The 27,668-nt window shown below is 43.7% G+C and overlaps 2 protein-coding genes across 3 annotated transcripts in view; one reads left to right on the plus strand and one right to left on the minus strand.

Moving 5' to 3' along the window:
• Positions 1 to 23,209, minus strand: part of eml3 (EMAP like 3) — a 46,380-nt gene extending 23,171 nt beyond the window's left edge. The window contains exons 1-7 of one of the 2 annotated variants that reach the window (XM_034557653.1): positions 23,051 to 23,209; positions 22,687 to 22,882; positions 6,394 to 6,570; positions 4,850 to 4,964; positions 4,148 to 4,654; positions 1,150 to 1,260; positions 863 to 891 (exon numbers count right to left, since the gene is read on the minus strand). In XM_034557653.1, coding sequence (XP_034413544.1) covers positions 863 to 891; positions 1,150 to 1,260; positions 4,148 to 4,654; positions 4,850 to 4,964; positions 6,394 to 6,570; positions 22,687 to 22,711 — 964 coding nt within the window. In that variant the 5' untranslated portion in view covers positions 22,712 to 22,882; positions 23,051 to 23,209. The remainder of the gene's footprint in view (positions 1 to 862; positions 892 to 1,149; positions 1,261 to 4,147; positions 4,655 to 4,849; positions 4,965 to 6,393; positions 6,571 to 22,686; positions 22,883 to 23,050) is intronic. The other variant, XM_034557654.1, reaches the window with a different exon arrangement.
• An 88-nt stretch (positions 23,210 to 23,297) lies between these two features.
• Positions 23,298 to 27,131, plus strand: ecsit (ECSIT signaling integrator). Its single transcript, XM_034557820.1, has 9 exons — positions 23,298 to 23,342; positions 23,640 to 23,742; positions 24,004 to 24,152; positions 24,426 to 24,831; positions 24,909 to 25,132; positions 25,851 to 25,908; positions 26,049 to 26,197; positions 26,321 to 26,426; positions 26,539 to 27,131. Exons 3-9 carry the CDS (start codon positions 24,039 to 24,041, stop codon positions 26,826 to 26,828), a joined length of 1,347 nt encoding a protein of 448 aa, XP_034413711.1. The 5' UTR covers positions 23,298 to 23,342; positions 23,640 to 23,742; positions 24,004 to 24,038; the 3' UTR covers positions 26,829 to 27,131.
• The last annotated feature ends 537 nt before the right edge of the window (positions 27,132 to 27,668 follow it).

Genomic DNA, 27,668 nt, shown 5'->3' on the forward strand with positions numbered 1-27,668 from the left:
AGCCCACACTGCACTTTCTGCATAACTATTATCAAATTTTTGGAAAACTAAAAAAGCTTTCAAAGAGAATCAGACAGAAGGGTCTTCAATATGCGTTTGAAGGACATATTCAGGATGTCAAAAGATAGAAGTGTAAAAGTGAACCACCACATCAACTGGAGATCCAGACAGAAGACAGTGACATGAAGGAACAGTATAAAGCCTGTAAGTCTGTATTCTCTATTCTAATCATTAAAAAGCAAACGCAGCATGCGTAGACATTTACCTTAAAGAAGTGCTAATGCTGGTGAATGATGACGTCAGCTCCACAGGTGTTTTACGCAGAAACGTAAATCTCATTCCGAACTCTCATCCTAAAAAGTATCACTATTACATCAAGTTTAACCATGACGAGCTCCAAATCCACAAAACCAGACTGAAAACCATTGCCTGTGAGTCTATGGAGCAGAGCCTGGTCGGAGCCGTCTGAACACCACTGGATCTGGAGTGGCATCCGACAGTTTTACGCGCAACCAAAAGCAGAACCTTAAGCAGCATCATGTATGCCTGCATGTAATCAAAAATTATAAATACTAAAATCTCATGTGAAATAACCAAAACTTTGACAGAAAATGCGTATTAAGAAATGGATTGAAAAATATGTTTTCAGGGCCTCTAATCAATGCATGAAGACTACAAAGAAATACAGACAGAAGCCAACCCCAGCAAACCACGTTATGAGAGTTGCCAAAAGTCTTGTTCTCAATCTAGTTTTCAAGATTCTGTGTTAAATATCGTGTGTACATGGTCAATTGAATCCCTTGGTGATGGTGGTCTCAGTTTCAGGAATAAAGATGGGAAAAAAAGTAGAAAGATACATCACCTGCACCGGCGATTAGCTCCTTAGTTCGGCTGTGGAGACAGAAAACCAATGTGAGACAAAAAATATATGACACTATTTCAAGAAGTTAGTAGCTTAGCTCAGTCGCCCGCTTGAGAATCACATACTGCGAGGTTTTCATGGGATTGGAATTTTATTATAATTCATAGGGGCCATCAGAGTTCCAACAAGTGTCTCTTTAATGAGATATGCGAGGCTGCAGCAGCCGTAGGAAACAGTGCGCTGTGTGACTGTGTGGTGACAGCTGTGAGTGATGCAGCGTGGCTCACTTCTCCAGACTAGGGGAGCGGGTGAGGAGGTTGGCCGAGGACGCCGCCTTCTTGTCCAGACGTTTCCTCTGCCTCTCCGGATTCCCCAGTTTCTCGCTGTTCCTACGAACCCTGGAACACCAGAGGATAGAAATGGGCTTCAGTTTCCAGCGGAAAACACTATGAGACACTAAATCCCACGCAGATGCATGCAGTTACCCCACTGATTAGGCATGCAAAATGGTAGTTTAGAGATATTTTGCATGTATACATTTACTATGTACACACAGAAACATGCATGTTTGTGTTTGCTATGTTGGGACTTGTTTGTTGACTTTATTCCCAACCTTCCAAAAGGATAAATCTGTGTTAATAAAACCCATTTCTTTTTTGGTTCACCATTACTCTCTGTAATAATAACATTGTACTCTCCAAAGTAACTGACATTTTTCAATAAAGCCCTGCCCCCATTAGTCAATGTTGCTACGCCTGTAACTCTTTCTTTCTAGTTTATACAAATATGCAGTTTACGATAATGATCGTGGTGGCAGATCTACCATAAAGATTTGGTTGATAATTCAGACAGACAGACAAAAGCAGCCTCCCATTTCTAGCTGGCAACCGTTGATGTTGCCAAATGAAATTACATTTGTCAGAGACGGTTAGGAAAGTAGACGGCACATTTTAGTGTAATTTCCGGCCGGTCCTGAGTCTAACTCCATTGGGAGAGGTGAATTATTTTGCTCTATAAATCAGGAGTAAATATTGAACCCATTTCTCATAAGCCACATATCTATCAAACTGACGAATTATGAGAAAATGTTCTTTGTTATTTGACCTTTCTCTGTCTCAGCAACACACTTTTGCACTGGTGCATATCATTTCATTGGTTTTGCTTGTAATGGTTCATCTTTTGTTGAAGAGCATCTTTGGCTATAGCTAGCTAGCTAGCTAGCTAATGTCCGTGAGGTAATCGAATTGGTGTTAGTCTCTAGTGTTTAGACCAACAGGTCCACGGCAAAAAGTGAACAGGATAAGCTAATGTGTAGGCAAACACATGGTTATGGAAAACGTATCTCAGGTCACCACCTGTAACTCTAGAGGATGTAGTTAGCTCATTACTGGCTTACTTTAGTGCAGACAAACACATCAGTAACGAGAATTGGAATAGGTTGTATACAAGCTAAAAAAGGTCACTTAGAGCAGGAAGTAGGTCTGAAAAGACTTTGTAGTTTGGGAATCGTGACTTCTGTTCACCTTTCAAACACTTTGGCTGACATGGAGGTTTGTTTACAATCTGTCTGAACACATTTATTCACTGAAACTCATTTTTAGAAATGTCATCTTGTTCCCTCTCATTGAAAGAACATGGGGAGTTCAGTGTCATCAATACTGAGAGAAGTGTTCCATGAATATTGGACCCAGTTGTAATAAACTGGAATTACCCTTTAACTCATGGCTTATAACTAATATTAGTACTTTTACTTGCCATCACCCAAACTCCCACTTCTAAACTGGCGACTTGTAGAGGAGAGGATTGGTAAGGGTCTCAAACTTAATTAGATAAAGACAAATTCCCACAAACAAACAGTTCTGACAAACCATAATTAATCTCAGATTGTCAATTTCTTACAACACACACACACACACACACACACACACACACACACACACACACACACACACACACACACACACACACACACACACACACACACACACACACACACACACACACACACACACACACACACACACACACACACACACACACACACACACACACACACACACACACACACACACACACACACACACACACACACACACACACACACACACACACACACACACACACACACACACACACACACACAGAGAGAGAGAGAGAGAGAGAGAGATTTCTGATGACATGCCATTGTAACAGTAGCGTCAATAGAGGAAGTGTTGTGGGACGAAAACAATGGCATCTATCTACATCACTGGCCACGGATTAAGGAAGTGAAACTCAGCTCGCAACCACCCCCTCCTCCCAAAAACTCCCTCCTACTAATCTTAAATAAAATGTTGAATGTAGGTGTTGAAGGCTGAGCAGCGTTGCACCTCAGAAGGGCAGAGCTGAGGGACTAGAGCACATGTTACCCATCACTAATGAAACAAGCATTTACAAGCCAGAACAAGGAAGTCGGACAAAGGAATCTCACACACACGCACGCACGAGATCATGGGTTCGTTGGAGGAAGACAATGTTAAAAGTGTGAATAAAAAGAGAGCAGAGCTGCATTACAAACAATCAAGGTTTCAGGCAGTTTGTGTGCTTCTGCAAAACCCAGTTGAATGGCAGATCCTTAGTGGCACTGTGTCAACTCTGCATTGTCTTACAGAACCATCAACCTTAATGCTTTGTGGCTACAGTGAAGTTGTAACCTTGAGGACCACTCTGGAGGTTCCTTTGATGGATATGAATGATGTATGCCGTTTGGAAGGATATGCCATTTCTAAATATTTTCTCTATACATCTGTACAATCGTCCAAACCCCCTGACCTTTCTCGATCAGCTGAAGTGTTTACATGCTGTAATTCTAGCCCCTTTTGTGCAGTATGCTGTGTTCAATTACCCTCACATCACATTTTCCATTAGTTTCAAATCTGTGTGCCGTGAAGCTAATCTTGGATGTGTCACTCAGTATACACGAGTGCGGCCATTATGTTCCACATGGGTTTTTTGTTTCCCTCGCCTCCTGCTCAAACACAGGGAGAAGAAAGCACATGGATGCTGGCACGAACATGACGACAGAACATTTCGTCCCCAATCGGGTTCCCGGCTCTAACGCGGCAGGATTACACCCTGAGGCTGATCGGCTCACTACACAATCGGATCAGATCGGTTTGCAGCACAACTGGGGTTTGCAGGCACACAAGTCAGAATCAAGACATCTTTTGATTAGTCCTTTAAGAGCCATGCGATCAGTCTCATGATTATGGAGACGGCCGTGGTGAGGGTGGCGAGATCACCCACAGCGGTTTCTTCTCTCCTTCCTGGATGGGGGACAGCGGGCCGGAGCGGGAGCTGAGGTTGGAGTCCGAGGTTCTGATCGAGGCTGAGCCCAGTTGCTCTGAGGAGCAGCTCCCATCCTGGAAGTCCTCCCTCTGGAGGCATCTGATCGTGGTTGGCCGAATGGGCTCCTCCACCGACGACGTCCAACTCAGCTCCTTTTCCTGCTCCCCTCCTCCTTCATCTTCCTCGTCCTCGTCCTCCTCCTCCTCCTCTTCCAAGCCAGGGGCGCGATGGAGCTTGGCCCGAGTCCCCTCAACCAAAGTCTGCCCTGGAGGGAGGGCGTCCTCCAGTTGCAGGCTCTGGGCACGCCTGTGGAGAGGAACCCTGTCCAGACCATCGTCCTGCCCTGGGAGAGTGGGCTCTGTCTGGGTTGACCTGTCCAGTGTTGCTGGTCTGGGTTTCGGCATCATGGACACTGGGCTTCCTATGTGGCCATTGGCATTGGTCACAATGCTGTCTGACAGTTGGCTAGAGATAGTTCAAAGGTTAATGTCAACACAGAAGAGTCATACAAATTATACATTATATGAACACAAGCAGGCTTCTGAACAGACTAGCGTGACTCTGATATAGCAACATTATGGTTATTCATGAGGGGAAATAAGTGATGGCCACTTATGATCCCTGCTGTTTTTCTGAGCCCTTCGTGTGTTGGTCCAGTACCTGGTAGCAGAGTGGCAGACCCCATCAACGATTGAGCTGGAAGAAAGTCTTTTGCTGCCCATGCAACCATCAGGGGAGCACACTTGGTTCAGCACTCGAGCAGCACCTGGGTTCACTGGGTGGGACAAAAGATGACTACATTTCGAATTTTGATTGACGTCCATTGATTTTTATTTATGTGTGAAACTGCACTGGCACGCTAGGAACATCCAGTTGTCAGTCACTTGTACGAATACAAAAATGTATCAACTTTGAAGTAAAATACATAAGGCACTAGACTATATCTAGTTACGATGTTTAGTTAAGATTCAAAACCAGTGAGGGCTGCATTCGACAATCTTTCAGAGAATGGACTGTCTGATGAAAATGACCCTTTATGTAGTGATGGGTCAGGTGGTGAACTTCTCTCTCAAGCTCTCTTTTTTCAATCTTCACACAACTACAACCATCTCTTTTCATGTGAACAACATACTAATGCAATTACCTTCAAAGAGAGACAGTGCCTCGCCCCTCTCTATAATGCCTTCAATAGCAGCCATTCAGAACAGGTAAACACACAGTTTGATCTAGTTCAGTTGAAGTATACTTAGACCTTTGGATAAAGATAATGTTTCTCTGTACGGAATCAAAGCGTCTCGTTAAGATTAGATTATCCAAGGACTGACAATTTTCTACTGTTTATCTGGACCAATATAAAAGCACCCCGAAGCTGAGACAGCCAGTGTGTGAGGAGATGAGGGTGAATGTATTCAGTTGCCGGTCTCTGCACATTAAGATTTATTTTAATGCATAAATGTGTGTGATTTGGAATAAATCGTTTGATTAACTATTAAATACATCACATGTTCTTCAAGCTGTTGATGGAACCATATTTATATAATCAAACTGTGCACATAGTAATAGTTTGAGGTTTCTTTACTGACAAAAGTCCAATGTATAATATTTAGGAGAGGATTATATCTGCATATGCAATGGTAAAGTGTGTAAACCATAGACCTCATGATGCCCCCCATTGGTTTGCGGACTGCCATTTTGAAGCCTTGAGTTTGGCGATTTCGCCGTCAACATCTTCAATTACGGCCCTCACTATGTTTTTTGGCAACCAGTGAATGGAAGTTAACATATTTGGAATGCGGAGGAGTGACATAGATGCTGTATACGGCTTTGAGTTCCATTGGTGATGGGTAACATGTGCTCTAGTCCCTCGACCTGTCAATCACAGTAAGCCACCCCTAAAGCACAACCTGCTTTTGACTCTAAATGTCCATAATTTACTAAATGAACATCATGCTGTATTAAAGAAGACTTGAAACTAGAGATTGAGACCATAAACTCATGTTTACTGAGGTAATAAATCAAGAGATAAGTAGATTTGTTTATTCATAGACCTTCTTCTTTTTGCAACTGGAGGAGTCACCCCTGCTGGCCAGAAGAGAGAATGCAAGAGTCTGCTTCACTTGGCAGAACTGGAGGTTGCTGCCTGGTGAAAACACAGGGCGATGTTCTACCCCCCAATGTACCTTGAGCATATGAAGATCACTCACCTGCAATGAGCTGCTGTTTCAGTAACGGTAAGAGCTGATCATGGAGGCGGATCCTGCGCAGGGCGTCAGCCAGCGAGGATTTTAGCAGCGTGATCTCATCATCCTGCGCCTGCAGACGCACCTCCATCATGGAAGCTCGGTCTGGGAAGTCAGCGCTGCCGTCTGCCGACGCATCATCTAAAAAAAAAAAAAAAGAGTCCATAAAAAAGGTGGAATGAGCCAAGAAAAAAAATAATTTCATTGGCAACCAATTAGAGCAACATGTGCACGTCGTCATTTTATTTTATTTTTCTCTGCATCGAGTGAACAACAACAACTCGGAGTCTCTATTGACGGTAGTTTGGCTATTTCAGAATGGTGAGTTTGTGCAGGATGTGCTGTGTCGCACTGCTGATGATTCAATGGCCCATGTCGATGTGTCCTTGGGCAAGACACTTAACAAATGTCTCCCGTAGTTGTGCCTACAGTGTGTGAATGTTAGTTACTCCTGATGGACAGGTGAAACCGTAGCCCCTCCCAATAGTGTGTGAATGATGACAAGTAGTGTTAAAGCGCTTTCTGTGGTCGGAAGACTAGAAAAGATCTATACAAGTACAGGTCCATTTACCATTTTTAACTCCACCTTCTAGCATCGGCTGTGTGTGTGTGTGTGTGTGTGATGGCTTGAATCTTTCAGTTTTAATATCACAGTAGTGACATTTCTGCATTGTAAGGACATTTTGGCAGGTCCTCACTATTATGATTAAGTTAAAGTAAAAGTTAAGATTAGGTTTTTAGTTGTGAAGGTTAAGGTTATGGGCTAGCGAGTGCATTTAGTCAATGGTCCTTACGAGTATAGAAAGACCAACATGTGTGTGTGTGTGTTTTCTGGCACATTGGCCATGAGGAGAGGGGATCACAGCTGCTTGGAGCATTGTACTCAAATAGAGGAGCGTCTCTCAAAGACACCATTGTGTGTTGAGTCGGGCTACAATTCTGGAGTGCGTTTGTGTGAGTGAACATGAGGCACACAGCTGGCTCTGGTCCAAAAAGTGTGCACGTGTGCATGTGTGTGGAACACCTCCTCCTGTTCTTGTGTCACTGGATGGAACAAAGCTGTGCAAAGAGGACATCAGGATATCCTGATGTCCACTTTGTATCCAGCTCAACTGGTAGTTCTCATGATTGCTCAGCCACTTGATTCTTGCTCAGCCATTTTAAGTTTTGTTTTTGCACTGCAGGCCAATAAAGCACCAGCGTTAATTGACCGAGAAGTTCCAAGGAAAGCTTCCCACTCAGTAATAAGTAGGTAAGAGGTCCTCAGACACCACTCCTCTCTGCAAAATTCCTTTAAAGCCCCGCTCCATTCAGTTTGGGCAAAGGCTACCACTTGAGATCAAGAACCTGGAATAACACGACTGAGCAACAGTGGCGAGTGGGGCCGTCCTTCAAATCAGAGGATCGGCTGTTCAATCCCCGGCTCTGCTAGCCCATGTTCATGTGTCCTTCGGCAAGATACTTAACCCCAGAAATTGCTCCTGTAGCTGTGCTTACGGTGTGTGAAAGTTAGTTACTGCTGATGGACAGGTGAAACCATAGCCCCTCCCATCAGTGTATGAATGGGTATGAATGATGTCATGTAGTGTTAAAGCTATTTGAGTGGGTGGAAAACCAGAAAAGCGCTTTACAAGTGCAGTCCATTTAACACTTTGTAGTCAGAAGGCCAAGTCATACTTTGCACTTCTGTTTTAAATCTGTGTGACGTAAATGACGTCAAGTGGCCATTTTCCACACAGACCCCTTTGGAGGACGTCAGATTCCTGATCGGCTTCTAATGTGAAACATCTGCAGAAAGCATTTGTTCTTACCGACTGTAGTGTGGTGATAACGCCACTGAAATGTTACATGCTAAAACTGAATCAATAAGCAATTGAGTGATACAACAATATCTATCTTAATACCATTTGCCACCAACAGCTACTGGACCAGACCAAGTAAGGCTGCAGCAACATAATCAATTTTGAAATAAAGTATGTGTGAAATAATTGTATTTATCACTCATTTTAATTAACTTTAGGAGACAAAACTGTACAAAGGATTTTGTTAAAACTTCATATGCATCTCCTGGAGACTGAGGGTCGGGTTATCAGTACCATGTTCTGCTAGGTAAAATTACTGATTTTGAAGGAGTCTGGTGGCTTTGAAGAGAGCATGGATGACGGCTTCAGCTCCCCGTCAGAGAGCCAGTCTGACAGCAAAGTAAAGGGGTGAAAATATAGCGTACATTTAAACTGAGATTGATGTTTATAGGCGTCTAAAATACCTCTTCAACAGTACATTGATTTGCTCATGTGCTGGTATTGTGTTTCTACAATCTGTATCTGTAAATACTTCAAAACCCACTTCAAAACATCCAAATGATCTTTTTAATTGAGACCATTCATCTGAACTCAAACCATATAACATCCTGAAGTTAGTCTGTGTTAGCTGGTCACCATGAAGAGAAAGGCTGGTGTATCACAGGAATGCTCTCTCTAAACTCGCATGTAATCGGCATGTTTAATTCGTGCTCTACATGACTCATCAAAACAAAAAAGGTCCTTGAACTCTTTTCTAAGCAACTACTCAAACTTGCACGCACCCAATCTTTACTGCTTCTCTGGAAGATTTTATCAGCCTGCTTTTAACAACATGTAAATGATCTTCCCATTTACATGTTTGGATTTTGTCATTTTACCCAGAAGGCCAACTGAAAACACTTGAGGAAATTGGCCTTCAGATTCTAAGATGTTGTTGTTCACCTGTTCAGCTCGCTGGACTATGGAGCCCCGGGAGAGACATGGAGGGGAAAAGAAAGAAAGATCTCAGTCCTGCAAAACTTTCATCTAGGTCAACGTAAAAACAATATTTGACTTCCGGGTCAGATCAAGATTGACAAATGCGGCCGCTCCGCCGAGCAGCTAGCTGCAGCTCAAATTCAGCCGGCCCGCTATGACCCCCCCCCCGGCCGCCTGAATTTGAGCTGGTACCGCTAACCATCAACAGAAGGGACGTCTATGGAGCCGGTGTCCACTGTACTACCGGCGAAGTAGTCTCCTAGCGGCGGAGGAAGAGCGGGGTGAGCTAGGTAGCTAGAATTAGTTTTGGTTCAAAATGTTGCCTTTAATTCTGCGGGACTGACAACCAAATATGACCTCTAGAGTAATAATGTCACTTCCTGCTCGCAAAATACACTGTAGCTCGGAAAATACCGGGTTAATCAGTTCTAAAAATACTATTAGGAATAAAAATGATACATTTCAAGATAATACGTATTATTCCTTGATACAGTAATTATAAACTTAATATATACTGTATACATACATACATACATACATAAAAAGTCTTTAGTGAATTTAAAGCAAGTAAACATGTGATGCAGCCAGGATCCAGACAGCATGGTAACCTTCAACACCAGGAGATCAGTCAGTGTCTTTGCCAACCAAGTGATGTAAAAACAGCGATAAGGACTCGTGGAGATTCTGGCGCACCAGGGTGTGGCTCTTGGAAGACATTCTCCTCTGGTGTAACCGTTTCACTGGGAAAGGCATTTAATCATCAGCGCTGTTGCGAAACGCCTGGAGCTGCTCCAGCTGGGCAGTGGAGGAAACGTTCCCTCCACAATAAAAGCCTTCTTGGAAACGCTGGGCACTAATTAGCCTTCAGAATAATAATTCAGTGTGGAACATGGCAGACAAACTGTAGGAGTAATATTTGAGACCAGCTCTGGAGTGATCACATGATTAGTCAAGTATAGCCTGAGTAAAGTATTAACCCCATTTCGTCTCGTAAAATAATCCTAACATTCTTGTCGGGGATATGATTCTTTGCAAATATCTAATTTCAAGCTTTTAAAAACATCAGCTTCTGTCTGACTTTAAATTAAATTATTTTCTTTAGGGAAGAGGGGGTTACAGGCTCTGCCCCTTGCTCCAGTCGAGATGGTGGGAGAAAGGAGAATTATGGCTAAGCTAACATTCCTGATGGAGAACATGCTCCCTGAGTGTGTAAACAACCTGTGAAGGCATTTACAGGTTTTAAGGCTAACAAGTGCTGATAAATACCAGCTTGTCTTCAGTCAGTAAAATATATCCACATACTTTAAAAAAAAAAATGTTGATACAAATATTAGATTTTAGGCTAAACCGAAAGAAAGACTTGACTTTTCCTGCATTTGTTCATCCATCATAAAATTGCAATGCTGGGCATTCCACTAACGAACGGCTGGGGAAGTGCCAGACACAGCTGTAGCTAATTATCGTCAACTCGGGTGCATAACCAGGTAGGGTCTTTAAGTGTCAGCTTTAGAGTCAGTGAATACTCGGTGTACGAAGACTCGGAGGATAAAGACATAGGAGTTGTTGGGAGTATAAAACTGCTCTGTGAGTATGTGTTTACTTGCCATACCTGTGCGTATTTCAACTTGTAGATACTAACAGGCTGAGGAACAGCTTTTTCACCAGAGCGGTTTCCTCCATCACCCCCACCAGCCCATCCAGCTCACACCGGACTATTTAGAAATGGCATATCCTGATTTTTTAAATCAGAATATCCTGTCTTAAATGTTTTTATACATGTTTTTACCCGTTACTGCTGTACTGACTGAGTTGCCAACTTAATTTCGTTGTATGTTTTTTACAATGACAATAAACATCCTTACCTTACCTGTAGGCCTCGGACTTGTTCACACATGTACCGAAATCCCTCCTCTCATCTTTCCCACCCGTTCTACACACACCCAACACCTCGTCACAAGGGCCCTCTGGAACTGCCAGTCAGCTAACTGCAAGGCAGACTTCATTTCTGGCTTTGCTAATCGAGCAATCGCTGGACTTCCTGGCTCTCACTGAGACTTGGATCACACCAGACAACACATCTACCCCTGTTGCTCTCTCCTCTGCCTTCTCCTTCAGCCACACATCCAGAACCACTGGTCGGGGTGTGGTACAGGTTTAATCATCTCCCCCAAATTGTGTTTTTCTCTTTACCCGCTTCCACTTTTTACCCCACTGACTTTTGAGTTTCATGCTGGGACAGTTACTCATCCGGTTCAACTAAACATTGTGTTCTCTACCGTCCTCCTGGTTCTTTGGGAGATTTCTTGGAAGAACTAGACGTCCTCCTGTCGAACCTCTCAGAAAACAGCCCCCCGCTTATCCTTCTGGGTGACTTGAACATCCAGACAGTCATCAAGTCATCTGACCCGTTACTCTTACTGTCTTCCTTTGCTCTCTCACTCAGTCCTTCCCCTCCTACTCACAAAGCAGACAACCACCTCGGAAAGGAAATTGCGAAAATCTAAAAATGACATACGCTCCTGCTTTACTAGGCCATCTTCTATCACTACATTTCTATCAACTTCTTCTTAATCTCCTTCGCTTTCCTCTTTCACCCCCGTGTCCTAATCAAGTTCTTACGTTGGTAACCTCGCCCGACCACCTGTCCCCTTCACCCAATACCATCTCACATTCTCCAGGCTATTGCTCCTGACCTTTTTACCCATCTTAACAGCTCCCTCTCAACTGTCTGTTCCCCTAACTCTCTGAAGGAGGCGAGAGTTAACCCTCTCCTGAAGAAACCCATCCTCAACCCATCTGAAGTAAACAACTACAGACCTGTCTCTCTCCTTCCTTTTCTTTCCAAAACTCTTGAGCTATCTTTAACCAAGTGTCCTCCTATCTCCACAGTAACAACCTTCTAGACCCTCACCAGTCTGGATTCAATGGTGGCCGCTCAACAGAGTCTGCCCTCCTTGCTGTCTCTGAGCAGCTTCACATTGCTGAATCTCTCTCTCTCATATATATATATATATATATATATATATATATATATATATATATATATATATATATATATATATATATATATATATATATATATATATATATATATATATATATATATATATATTTCTAGGCCTTTCTGTGGCATTTGACACTGAAGCATTGGATCCTTATTTCCTCCCTGCAGGACCTGGGTATCTCAGGCACTGCACTCTCCCTTTTCTAATCTTACCTCAGCGACCGCACTTACCGGGTAACTGAGAGGATCTGTGAGGATTTCTGACCCTTGCCCTCTCACTACTGGGGTCCCTCAAGGCTCCGTCCTGGGTCCTCTCCTCTTCTATCTGTACACCAACTCTCTCGGCTCTGTAATTCACTAACATAGCTTTTCCTACCATAGCTGTACTGATGATACGCAACGAATGATACTCGTTTCCCCAATCTGAAACACAGGTAGCAGCACAAATCTCTGCCCGTCTGAATGACATCTCTCAGTGGATGTCTGCACACCACCTGAAAATCAACCCATAACAAAACTAAACTACTTTGCCTTCCAGGGAATGGCTCTCCCACCCACGACCTGACTACCACTTTCAACAAGTCCGTGTCAGCCCCGACCGACTACCAACATTACTGTAGGTACATGATGCACAACATCAGGAGAATACGTTCTCTTCTTACTCAGAATGGCGGCACATGTTCTGGTCATTTCACACCTAGACTACTGCAACTCCCTCATGGCAGGTCTACCTGCTAAGGCAACCAAACCTCTGCAGCTCATCCAGAATGCAGCAGCTCGACTGGTCTTTAACCTCCCTAAATTCACGTGTGTGTGTGGTGAGGATGATGGGCGAGAAGGGAAGGCTCCACTTTCCTGCCCCGTGCAGAATTTAGGAGAGAGTGGCTGCAGCTTTAACGGATATCCTAAACTCTCATCTCTAAACCCTACCTCATGATAAACAATTAAAACATTCCAAACCCTCCTTTTGTGAGGCCGTTGCTGAAAACGTAGATGGAAAAAAGGCTGAGAAAAGCAGAAACACATGCTGAAACTTCCCAGTGCGGCCTCCTCCAGTGAGGAGCATCAAAGACCAAACATCATTAGCAGATAAACAAGTTTCCCTTTAGAAACCCGGATGAACCCCATTCAACACTCAGACAGCGACGGATGAGCACATTACTCCTCAAGCTTTATTGCCAGCAGGTTTTCCTCCAGACACCATGTTCTCACTTCGTATCGAGTCTTATTTTATTCAGCCATCGCATTTTATTATACGCCCAACAAACTGAATGCGTGTTCGCCAACTTTCCTCAGAATTTCCCAATCTCTGCTGAATCAACACAACAGACTGGATAAGAAGGCGTAGTGCTGTCACTCATGCAGCACGGCAGGAACGAGAAGACGGTACGCACCAACAAAGTTGTGGAATCCGTGTTGTGCATTCTGCAACTTTATATTTACACACACATGGTTTTAATAGTACAAACCCTGATGGGTTGGGCCCTGAGTTTTGATTTTTTTTATCAGTTATAAAAAGATGTAGCCACAAGCCACCAAACACTTCCTACATATGGAGCTCTAAGGCCTTGTGGGAACATCATGGGGACATTATAAAGACCTGAGACATGAAGTAGCTGGAATAATATCGCCATTGTGCAGTCAGCAAAACCTACAGGACAGGTTGCCATCGCATTTGTACACATGAAGATGAAGTTGTTCCATTTTGGACACTGAAGCTTACGAAGCAGTCATGATCTCAACAGGATGACCTTGTTTGATCCTCATGGTCTTTGGTAGCAACCTGACACCATGGGAGTGCTGCTTTTGCTGTTCTAAATAAATGCAGCAGTATCAAATTCATGGACGGTGAAGTTTAGTCCAAGACCGAGCTTGGAGCTAGAGTTATTAGAGTACCCCAAAAGAAATTGAACTAATTAATCTTGAATGTGTTTGATATTTACCTAATCTGAACGTTTTAGAATTAGCTACTATAGCTATGATGAAGCTGGACAGTGTGGAACATGCAACTGGTCAGCTATTGTCCCCTTACATCATAGTTCCAAACAACGCAACGCGTTGTCTAGCAACGCAACTATGAACTATACATAAGTGGATATAACGTGGCGTTCCCCATTGGTTTGTGTCCGTGTGGGGGGGTTAAGTTCAGCATTTTGTCTGTCGCCGTCTTGGTTTTTTGGAACCAAAAGTGACACGAGAGGGTGGAGCTTAGTAGAACCAACATTTTAAGACAAAAAAAAAAAAAAACACAGTAGCCCCACTCTAAAGCATACCCTGCTTTATGGTCTATTTGACTCTAAATTGACCATATCAGGGCGATTGTGGGTCAGTGGTTAGCAGGGCCGTCTTTCATTCAGGGGGTTGGTGGTTCAATCCCCGCCCTAGTCGATGTGTCCTTGAGCAAAACACTTAACCCTGAGTTGTTCCCTGTAGCTGTGTCTACAGTGTATGAATTTAACATGATTGTAAGTCGCTTTGGATAAAAGCGTCAGCTAAATGACATGTAATGTAATGTAATTTACTAAATGAACATCATGCTGTATTGGAGAAGACTTGAAACTAGAGATTGAGACCAAAAACTCATGTTTACAATGTTTACTGAGGGAATAAATCAAGAGAAGTAGTCATTTATGTAGACTTCTATACAACCAGAGGAGTCGCCCCCCAGTGGTCAGGAGAGAGAATGCAGCTTTAACACATGAAGCATAGACTTCTATACAACGGGAGGAGTTGCCCCCTGGTGGACAGGAGAGAGAATCCAGCTTTAACACAAGCATAGACTTCTATACAACCGGAGGTGTCGCCCCCTGGTGGTCAGGAGAGAGAATGCAAGTTGCTTCCGATATGCTGCCTGTCTATAAGTGGCATATCAAGAAGCCCAGGCTCCTCCAGTTTTGAGGGACTGACAGTCACTGTTGACATGTAACACAACTTGTAGATGTTCTACCATGACTCACACTGGAATATCTGGGCACTATCATACCATCTACATCTGCTCAGTTCGCTTCAGGACGGGACACCAAACGGGATGTGGGAGCTTTCCCTCCAAAAGGCGCACTGTTTATTTCTAAATTTGCCCTCAGGGAAGAAACTATTAACCGTCTGCAACCAGCTTGGGTCCATCTGCAACTCCTCCTCGCCACACACATAAATACCGTACTGCTAAGAAATGCACACCTTCTAGAATACAAGTGCACATAAGCGATGCCTGTGAGTGCCGTTTCTGTGCAGTCCATCTTGAGAAAAGATTTTTTTTAATACAGAGTGCATGTTGCATTTATGGTGAGGCCATGACTGGCAGTTGGGTGGCACCACACCCACTCCTTCTGAAAAATAGCTTCTTCACAGGACCTCTACTTGGAAGTGTTTCATACATGGACTAGATGAATAGAGTGTTTTATTGTCTGGTTTTACTGGTAGTAGCAGTGGTAAGGTGACGGTTAGATACAATACAATAAATGTTTTTTGAAGGGCCATTGCTCAAATGTCCAAATAAGAATTGCACGTGTCTCCTCACTATTGTAGGATGTCTCATCTTTTAGAAGTGCACGTTAGGACAGTCAGTGATTGACAGTGCTTTTAATATACAGCAGACTATAAATATATCCTCATTTCACACTGTGTACTGCTATAAGTCTACTTAACACCATAATGTAGCTGACTATTAATGAAATAACAAACTCAGACCAAATACAGAATGTATGTCTGTAATTGGTAAAAACATTTGTAAAAAACAGATGCAACAGTTGGACTTCTTAAACTACACCAAATGAATACAGCCAGAGACGCACAGAGTTTACTTTGAAGAAAATGTCCTCCAATAAACAATCCGTTTCTGTTTTTTCAATTATATACTGTTCAAATGAATGAATGGCCATCAGATCAGAAGACAACGCTGATCTAAATGAACAGACCGCACAGGGGCCGAGCACAGCAGCATCTACACGATTGCTTTCCCACTTTATTTGAATTTGTGGTTTCCCTGTTACAAGCCAAGACTCATAGCCGTTTGGCAACAGCTCAGGGGAAGCAGGAATTTGATCTACATTAAAATGATAACAAACCGCGGTGGAATTCGGATGAATATTCAGACCTGGAACTCCTGTCAACCTGTACGAAGGCACATAATGCCACACTTTTGTTTGTTTGTTGCTCTAAATGCCTCTATGTGCTACTTTCCACTGAAGGCGGCGGCGTCCGACATTCCTGCCCAGAAAGCAGCAGCATGCAGAAGTAACAGGAAATGATTCATGCAAATCAAACATGGTGGACAAGAGACTCTTATTGCATCTTCTTGGCTCTAACAAGCACTTTGTGTTTGGAATGTTTTGGCCTGTAATGTCGACTAATCTCAAGCTCCTGTCACATTTTTTGTTACAAACCTACTATTGATGAACACGTGATGTTACAGAGTAATAATTAAGAATCCAAACCATGTTTTAGGGGCTTTAAGTAAACCCAGTAATGAGGCTGTGATGTGACCAAAGTTGACCTACAGTACTGTTCTACGTATCCTCATACAACAATTCATACCATATATGCGATTAGTTCGGTTTAGGCAACAAAAGGAAAAGATCATCGTTTGGGTTTAAATAACTACGGAAGTGCTGTTAATGAAGTACCGTTGACTTCTCATGTGGCTAAAAGATTGCCAGCTTTTGTACCGATCTACCCACACGCCCTGTTGTGCTTTTGCTCTCTTTTTAATCCTCGTTTATGATTACATGCATACCACACAATGTTATTTAGTGGGATACCTACGAGTTACGTTGGCCTGGTGGATGAGTCATGGGAGTTTGGCCTACATGTATGTGGTAGACTCGAAGGAGACTTAGGACTGTGTCCCCCCCTGCTGGGACACGAGGTACCCAGAAGAACTGATTGGGAGTGAGCCAATGAATCAGATCAATTCACCAAAACACATACACACTTTGCTGGTGAATCACAACTCCTACAAGAACTCAGAGAGTTTGGGGTTATTCACATGAGAAGCCACAAGTATCCAATGATCCTAAAAAAGAAAAACAGCATAAGAATTGCATTACAAATCCTGCATTTGATTTTCACTTTTCTGAAAGGTCATTCCAGGTCTTGTGGGAGGTTGGCTGCCTGACTGGCTGCACAGCCACACACTCTTGGACTGGTGAGAGTCTTTTGTTGAGGGTCTGTGAACAGCTTCAGTCTTTCTTGTCCAACCGGTCGATGCGCCAGTGTTCAAAGATTTCCCTTTTCGTCCAGCTTGATTAGAGCCAGATATAAATTAGCCTAGCATGCCCTCCATTTGACTTTTTATCCAACTAAATCTGTTGGTCATCTGGGTTACTGCAGCTTCTCCACATCAGAGTCCCACAAATGAAAGATACAGCCTTTATTTGCATGCAACGGGAGCTAAAATATCAGTATCAGTCTTGAAACATATCTCCTGTGACAGTTTGTGAGAATATGTTTTCATGCGAGTGTCACATGAAAACATATTCTCACAGTGTCCACCCACCCATTTTCTCTACATAATGCCCTCAACCACCGACAGACGCCGTTTGTCCCGAAGCGCCCCGCTTGCTGCTCTCGATCTTTTGGCCTGCGCTCAACTTCCTGTACGCCCCTGCACTGAGATCTGAGTTTCATCTGAGAACTGAAACAGAGAGCAGCATCATATCTGGGAAACGTGTTGAGGTGCAGGACTTATATGTTGTAGAGAAAAACGAGGCTGTGAGACTGATGTTGGTTCAAATGGAAAATTATATTTATAGTATTTAATATTTTCTGAAACTGTTCATTGATATATCCTGACCCGTGAAAAAAGAATCCCAGCATTTAGTTTTCAGGAAATAATTTAACATTTTCATCTCTTTAGCCATTTAAAATTAAAAAAATTAGCAAATATTTGGTATTTCTTACCGATGCAGATTAAAACATTTAACTCAGCGAAAGTGGAAAATAAAATTATAATTTGTAGGCCCTAAAAAATTAATAGAGTAAGTCACAATCCGGGCCGACGGCTACGACAAAAAAGGGGATACATACACACACACAGAGTAGGATTTATTTAACTTTGATAACACAAAACACAACGTAATCTAACAATGGCGTGTTGAGTCAGTACTTTCAGCAGTGGAGGGGAGTGCATGAGTGGAAAGTGTGACTGTATGTAATGTTGTATAGTATAGAGACAAACCATAATCTTTAACAAAGAGCCAAATTGGTGTCTAAGGGTGGAGAGGGAGACACCAACTGAGACCAGAGGGCCTTTTAACAGCAGCACTGGCACACAAGGCCCATGTGGTGCGAGTACTGCTAATTAATTCAGGTGTCCCCACCCTTCTGCCACGCCCACATGCAGGTGTAACAGTCAGTGGCAGAGGGTCGTCACAAGTCAAAAAAGGCCTCTGTCAAAAAGATGTCCCAAGGACCTCTAAGGCCACCAGAGAGAGTTGGTTAAGCTGCAGTAATTATTTATTGCTAAATTAATGCAGCAATTAATTATTGCTAAATGAGAACCGTTCATCATATTTTAGCTCATTGATTTGGTTTCCAGCAGCAGCTGTTTTCATGGACAACGCTCTGATAATCCCACTGGTGGAATTATTAGTATTCCTGCTCAGCAGCAGACAGACACAGCTCGAGCTTCCTACCAGCTGTGTCAAAATCTTTGCATTTGATTGGGCTTCTAAAAGGTGGGCGGGCTTAGAATGTAAGCACACACCTCCCTTGTGGCTCAAACTTGCAGATTTATTGATGGCTGGATGTCATGATACTATTGGTTGAAATTGGTGCTAGCTTCCGTAAGCACACGTCATATTTTACAGGAATAAAAGACAATTGGATTTCGATATAACCCCCCCAAAAAATAGATAAATAAATAAATATTCATCTGGGCTTTAAGGAAGCGGTTTCTGCGAAACGTAAAACCCAAAACATTGATTCCCATCAACGGCACTAGAACCTTTTGATCACTTGGAGCCATCACGCTTCTTAATGGAATCCTTCAGCAGCGAGCGATTCAAAGGCAGCCTACGTGGTGCGCCTGCTGATCACCAGCCAGTCTTAGAGGACAAAAGCATCTCAAAATAACTGGCAGAAAGCCAGAGGACACAGGAAATGCTAACAGCGCTGGCAGCAGGTCAACATGCTGTCGCAGATCTAACTGTCATATCTGGCTGAAGCAGATACAGACATGATGCAAGACCAGGCTTGCTCTGCGTACAGATAACAGAAGTGAGCTCGTCTGTTGACTCCTGGAACATGAATCTCTCACTGGAAGAAGAGCAACCGGGTTTACTTACTGATTTAATAACCAGAAAGCATTTCTCTTCGGGGGACTGAGCTTACATCCACGATGAGATGGGTGTTTTGGTTTTTTTGTTCCTTCTGAATTGTATGTTTGGTGGCAGCTCAAATGGAACGTCATGCAAAAGAGACGAGGCCTGGAAGTCATTTGAATTGTTTAGTATAGCAGAAATTGGCAGATTTGTTTCAAAAACAGGAATTTTCTATCCAATTAATAAAAACAATAACTAGCCAAAACAAGTGTGAATCTAACCAGAAACAGCATTTGTGCCACAACCAAGAAGACGTTTGTCCCTCCAGACGGCAGAAGAGAGGCCATATTACAACTGCCATCTGCTGATGCAACTTCCTGCTGATCTCGGCACAGCTTGCTCTCTGTCCACAAATCCATGTGTTATTACAGGATAAGTCTGCGTTAATAAAACATGGTTCTTATTGCATCATCACTGCCTGTTACAACAAGGTGAGAAGCCACTTGCTTTTTGAGTGACAGGGCTGTCCCACAATGCACCAAGAGACACAGGGACGCAAAACCGTTCAAGCTGCAGTTGGCAGTGAAAAGAAAATGCAAAACAATTTAACAAATAAAAATACTAAATCTGTGTAAAAACGGTGTGTTCACACTCAGTGAAATGTAATAGGCAGTGGCATTCCAGAGCTGCGGTATGACTGACATCTGGCACGTACATTGCATAATCTCATCTTGGCACTAGACCACAAATCATACACTGGTTTCTCACACTAACTGTAAAAGCACTAACAATTACTAAATATAGAAGATACTGTAAACTATGGATTGTGGAATTGGCACACTTCTCATCGTGTACTCAATTGTGTATGCAAGGAATTGGTTGACCAGTGGGAGAGGAAATTATAGAGGATGTGAGTTGGTAGTTTTGTTTAATGTCTAAAAGTAGAGTAAACATGTTTAGAAAAGATTTGCTTCTTTTTGGGGGACACCGCTTCAGTCTCTAGTACCTGTCGTTCTTTTCTAGGGAATATCTATCTGGACTTAAGTGATGCGTTCTAGCTTCCTATTTGCATAAATACAGGGAACAAGGTGGTTACATAAATGTGCCAAAACTCGACAGTAAATTGTCAGTGGCACAAACTTTATAAGAAATAAAGACAGCAAATTCTCCACAATATATATATATATATATATATATATATATATATATATATATATATATATATATATATATACACACATACATACACACACACACACATATACACACACATTTTATTATTTTAATATTTGTTGCATTTGTGATATTTAAATATAGCTATTTCAGTCAGATAAAGCCTTCCAGCATCTTTGTGCTGGATGGGAAATTACTGAAAGCAAGTGTGTAAATGTAATATTTCTTAGTATCTTATTTACTCAAAATATTATGTGACTAAAAATGGCAACCCTATTTTCAGTTTTGGCAATGCCTGCCCCCTGACAACCAAATTAATAACTCAGTGTCACGCTCTGATTTATACTGATTCTGTATGTCTGTACATGTATTGTTTATGTACCGTTATGGATGTATGTGGCTGTACGGAGCAGTTTACAGGCTCCCCTTCTCTTGTTGCGATACTGTTAGGCAGCAAGCTAATAAACTGCATTTCCAAAAGCATTGAATGCACAGCAGCTGATACCATGTTCCTCCTGTTCAAGGTCATGGTTAATTAATATGAACTGTGCCTTCTGCCCCACCCGTCATCCCCTTATGCTTTTACTATATTGATGTCCATTACAGGCCACCATGGACCGTCCAGCGACCTGAAGATGCACGTTTCTCAGTCATCAGAAGTGGTTGGTAATAGTTATATCTAAAATGAGTATTGTGGTGGGTGACTGTGGATCCACTACAGCTGTACCGGCATACGAACATCTATCAGCTGCCTGCATGTCATACATGATACGAGTGGAGAAGCCTATTGGTGTCTTCTTGTTATCGGAGCGTCACAAACTACAACAATGAGTCCTTCACATCACCTGACCCCTGATATGGGCGAGCCGGTCAGCTGACGATGACACACAGGAAGGAGCAGATGCACAACAGGGCTGACTGAACATGATTGTACTACAGCTTTTCAAACTGGCTAAATCCCGTCATGATGAAGCGTCAGAGCAAGAGAAGTCTTATTAAAAAGACAGACATCCTTACCGAGCCTCTAACCTCGGTTTTTCTTGTCCATTCCCCTGCAGCAGCGTTGCCCACAGAGCATCCCGTCTGATATTTACTGTTCCCCTAGGCCTCGCTGCCCCGCCCATTTAGAAGGAAAGTAAACACACAGCAGTGGGACAGCAGGGCCCACAGATGTGCAACAAACATCTGCATTGTGCAACATTTCTTATAGCTCTTTGAAAGCAAAGGGCATTGTGGGGGATCCAGAGCAGGTAGAGCTTCTGAAGCACTCAGTCAACTGGACTTTGAGCAAAATGTGCCAATATGTCATTACAGTTTTACCTGCACCTGTTAAAACATCATATACAGTGCTAAATATGATACGTACACACTCACACCATATCGTGTACTTTGCATACTACTGCTGCTGAAAACACAGCCACGAGGGGGGCAGAACTTCCCTCCAACAGGCTTCCCAGAGCTCATCCCCTCCGCTGCCAGTTGAGTGTCCCCACAGAGCAGGACAGATGGGACTAAATAAAAAGTTAGTCACGTCTCAAATATACCTTGACCCCGCGTGCCAACATAAAGACAGCTGTTTGAATGCGAGGCTGAACCATCACGCGCTCCGACCGTCGAGCCAGCGGCAGAAGCTGTTGACCAAGCACACCAAACGTTACACAAGTGCTGCTGGCAGCTTGCAACACCGCCCGCACCGAGCAGGGGAATTCATGTTCACATGGCGTTGCTTCACGGTCCAATTAGAGCTGAATTTAAAAAAACAAAAAAGAGATCAAAGAATGCGGCAGGAAGCACCGCGAGACAACTGTACCACTATCTGACATTACAAGCTGCTTTAAGAGTCGGACTTTACAGTTGTAATGCTACACGACATCTTTCCCGACACGTGCAGCCAAACAACACGCATAAGCAGTAGTGTGGTGTAGTATTGCGTTTCCTCCGTCAGCATGTGAGCGACATCCCAACAATCACTCAAGTTTCCTTGTTGCATGTTTGTCAAACAGAAACACACACGAGACGTTTTCTCCGCTGCTCCACTCACCCAGGCTGTTCGTAGAGGAATCCATAACACGGCGTGTAACTTGTGGGAAGTTTATTGAGAGGTAAAGCCGGAGCGAGGTGTGTTTTCCACGCTGAGAGGAGTGTCACAAGTCACACTCTGGGGACAGGAGTGTCAAACCCGCAGCTTTAGCGACGAGGAGACCGGAAACGGGGCCAGATTTCGTGCAAATAAAGCGCTACGGTTTATAAGAGAATATAACAAATATTAAAACACATTCCTAAACACAGTGAATGTTACGTTAGACTATACCATGACATGTATGAAAGTACATAAGATAACGATTTTAAAACAACAAACACCTCGGTAGCTGAGGTATTCACAGTGCCCACCGGAAGTCACTCACCTCACTATGGCTAGCTTCATGCTAGTTGTTGATGAAGAGATGCGTTATGAATATGAAAGTTGTCTATTAGCTTTACACATGACTCCGCTCACGCAGTGTAACGCAGGAGGTGTAACGTGCCAGGACAACGCAGGATCAAAGTTGCAACGCAACATTTTCAGGCTCCACCGCAGCGCCTCAAATAAAAGCTGCGAGTGTGTGTTTGTTTGGTAGCCCTTTGCCGCCGCCACGCGGCGGGGTTGTGTAGTGCAACACCAAACCGTGTAACGCATTAGTTACGACCAGAAATACGGTAATAAATATGCATTCTATGTTTTATTTAATCTTAGCTTTAACGTGTAACACATGTGTTTGCCTAGCACACATTTGCTCTTATTTTGCCCCATCAGCTAACGTTAATTACATTCTGAAAATATCATTACGCAAAACCGGCGCCATAACACCTTCATGACTGTCCCCCTTTGAGGAATGTGGAACACAAAGTGTGTCTACTGTACAGAACCATACAGACCATGCACAGAACAGGGTTGCGGAACAATTGTTCGCGCTAATATGTCTGTTGTTTGTGGGGGGACGCGATTGCGTGTAGGACCGGGAAGTTCCGCCGGCTTTACATCATGGAGGCGTCCACGGGAGGTTGATTTCTGAAGGAGACCTTCTAGAAGTTCTTCGTGCGGTCGTCATCATTAATGGTGAGTATCGGAGTTAGGGGCAACGCGCGAGCCTAAATATGTCCGTCTAAAATGTACACCAGTCAAGTTTTAAAGAATATCTGGTCTTAATGGTCATTTGCTCTAATCCCCCCTCTCATATGCTAAGAACGTTTATGAATAAAGCAAGTGCATTACTAATAATGCATTATAGTACATTTTAAACTGCTCTGCAGGCAGCATCACAACCACAGAGCGTTGCTGTGGGTGTACTGAGGAGCTGTGTGCGTTGTCCCGCTGCAGTTCTGTTCCCTGTGAGTCGGTGTGATGGCTGCACCATGAAGCGGGCCCGCTGCCTGCTCCAGTCCGCCAGGTCTGCTGCCCAGTACGGCGCTCTGCTCCAGTCCGCCTCTTCCAGACAGCCGAACCCGCTGCGCAGCACCCAGCACCAGGTGCACTTTACATTACATTTAGCTGACGCTTTTATCCAAAGCGACTTACAATAAGTGCATTCAACCATGAGTACAAACTCAGAACAACCTTAACCTCCACTCATCGGACCAGATGCATTCAACGCTGTTTGCATTATAATCGAAGGGAGAAACAGCACATACGAGTCACTCAGACCTCAAAGATGAGTCTTCAGTTCTAGACGCAGTCCACCCACCAAGCTGCATTTATCACAATACAATCTGCCTTTTGTTCTTCCTGCCAACCAATTGTAGGTGCTGAGATGTTTCCACGGCAGCCCGGCGCATGCCAAGGGTCCACCTGTACCCGCGGAGTTCATCAACGAGGATGACAAAAAGGGGGACAAGTCTGTGGTCGTCCACGACGACCTGTTTGAGCGTGTGGCCAAAGAGGTAAAAACCAAGGCCACGTTCAACAAGGTGGTGGACGTCTTCATCAAGGGGGACGTGAGGCGGCGGGGTCACGTGGAGTTCATCTACGCCGCTTTGAATAAGATGCCGGAGTTTGGCGTGGAGAGAGACCTGGCGGTCTACAACAGGCTGCTGGAAGTTTTCCCCAAAGAGGTGTTTGTGCCCAGGAACTTTATCCAGCGGATGTTTAACCACTATCCCCGGCAGCAGGAGTGTGGACTGCAGCTACTGGAGCAGATGGAGAACTACGGTGGGTGTCTGTTAACGGGGCGCAGGCGAAGCTCGTGGAGTCCCTGGACTGGATTTGTCTAAATGATTGTGTTTCAGGTATCATGCCCAACATAGAGACCAAAGTCCTGCTGGTCCAGATCTTTGGAGAGAAGGGCCACCCCGTGAGGAAGTACCAGCGCATCATGTACTGGTTCCCCAGATTCAAGCACGTAAACCCCTTCCCCATCCCCCAGCATCTGCCTGAAGACCCAGTGGACCTGGCTCGCTTCAGCCTGACCCGCATCGCTCATGACCGGGACGCTAAAGCCACCGTCCACCAGGTACGACCGTGCGCTTCAGATCGGTGAAATAAGTCGCTTTACTTTCTCTCAGAACGAGACGGTCAGACGGGCATCGATCACATGTCTGCGTGTGAAGTACAGAGCTCAGGCCGGCCTAGCTTCATGCTAAGCTCTAGCATGACTTGCACAGTTGGTGAGCGTCATCTTTTCTGGCTGAAAAACATCCAGCCTTTAGTTATTCCCTGTCTGTTTTCATAGCTGAAATAGCTCCTGATCCGATGTGAGGTCAAAGGTCAGGGATGTCGTATGTGTACAGATTGTAAAGCCCTCTGAGGCACATTTGTGATTTTGCGCTCTACAAAATAAACTGAATTGAATTGAATAGCTCGCTACTCGACTGGTCTCGGTCTGTCAAGCTGGTGATCTTTTAGTCAACGGCAGTCCGGGGCTTGTGGGAAATGGTGTTTGTTTATGGCCATTTAAAACAGAAATACATGTTGTATAGTTTGTCTTTCTGGCTCTCTCCATTTTCAGCTGAAACCTTAAGTAAAGGTCCACTTACTGGATTTTTCCAGAGCTTTTAACAAACCACAGTGTTCTGAATAGCATGGAAAGACTGTTAAGATTGTCATGCACAAGTTTGTCATGTTTTGTTTGAGTTTTTTGTCTTTGCTTTCTCTTTTACTTTATTGTCACCAGGAACCAAATTAGTTTTTTCCAATAATGATGTCATGTTTTTTCTCTCTCTTCCCTTTAGCTGCCCTGTACAGACATTACAGAGAGCGGAGAGAAGATCACACTTCCACATATAGTAGGTATGGAAGCTGTTTATAGTGGTTTTCTGGAGTTGTGTTTACTAAGTGGATATAAAAAGACGTCTGAATATATATATATATATATATATTGGTCATTGTCTTTGTTTTCTTTCCTTCCTTCCTTCCTGTGTTGACACCAGGTATCCAGAGCCCCGGCCAGGTGGAGCTGCTGGCCAAGCACAACCCGAGCAGGCCGGTGTTTGTCGAGGGCCCCTTCCCTCTGTGGCTGAGGAAGACATGTGTGTACTACTACGTCCTCAGGGCTGACCCCACACCGCCCGACGAGAAGGTAAGAAACCGATGGTTTGAGATTGCGAGTTATCAAGGAATCGTGTGATCTTTACCGAAGCTCAAGAATAAGAGAAGGAAGCATTGAAGTTCATACAGCTGTAGCTTTGTGCCCCCTCCACAGGTCGAGGAGCCCTTTGATCCAGAGAGGTGTTTGGACTATCCTCTGCAGCTTGAACTGGATTTGGACCGTGACCTCGGGGACGAAGAGAACTTCGACGTGGAAGATCGTAAGACACCAAAGCTGTCAAATAGATTGTTGTGATTATTCCTGGTGAGAATGAAAGCACAGGAAATCTCTCGCTGAGTGTGTCATGCAGCTGTTGTGTGTCTCGTATCCAGTGGACGAGGGTCCGGTCTTCGCCATGTGTATGACCGGCCGGGGAGAACAGGCCGTCCTCAACCAGTGGATCTCCGGCCTCCAGGAGAAGAATCCCATCCTGGGTCGGGTCCCCACTCTGTTCCGCCTGGACGCTGGGCCCCGGGAGCTGCAGGGGGTGGCTGAGACAGAGTCAGCCCACCACCACGGTCCAGAACCCGAGACCCAGACAGAGGAGAGACCGCCTCAAGAAGAACATAAGAAGAACCTGAGGGAACAGTGGAGGAAGAGCCGAGGACGAGCCAGAAGATGAAACGGTGAACAGCAGTCAGACTGGACTATGATGGGAGGGGCTACTGGTTCAGCAGAAGGACTAAGCTTCAGTAATATAATAAATACATTAAAAAGTGTTGGATGAGATTATTGTAATCAATTTTGTTGTTGTTATTGTATGCCTCTGATATAATGATAGTGTAATAGCATAATGATGCAATTACACCCTTAATAAATTGCAATTTACTTTGAATTCTGAAGAATATTAGGATATTTGAATTGGAATGTGAAAAATAAATAACCTAAATAAATGACAAAATGAGGAACAACCAAAACAATGAAACAACATGGACTCTTGGGCTCCATTACCAAACATGTGGGCATTCTGTTGTTTAACACACATGTAAACACAACAGACAATATTGAGGTATGTTTCTATATATATTGTAAGAAAAATCAATAATGTAATTATTGTGATAGGCCTAGACAGTTTGAATGATCTTACGCATTGATTCCCAGACTGGGGGACTACCACTAGAGGTAATAATGCATATTTAGCACACAAAATCATGATATTTCTTCTTCCTTAAATCATTGCTGCATCATCTAGTTAATAAATTGATCATATTGTGAAGCTATTTCAGTTAAAAAGGGGGAAGGGGTTCTCATCTAGTTGTACAAAAGGATTGGGAACCACTGATTTGAGGTTGTGGTGAAGAAAAGGAATTTCTGTATTATCTATCTTGTCTCAAAAAGATGCAGAAAAGTTGGTCCACGCGTTTGTTACTTCCAGACTAGATTACTGCAACTCCTTATTATCAGGCTGCTCTAATAAGTCTCTTAAATCCCTCCAGTTGATCCAGAATGCTGCAGCTCGTGT

Source organism: Cyclopterus lumpus, chromosome 18 (genome assembly GCF_009769545.1).
Source record: "Cyclopterus lumpus isolate fCycLum1 chromosome 18, fCycLum1.pri, whole genome shotgun sequence".
In the NCBI taxonomy this organism is placed as follows: Eukaryota; Metazoa; Chordata; class Actinopteri; order Perciformes; family Cyclopteridae; genus Cyclopterus; species Cyclopterus lumpus.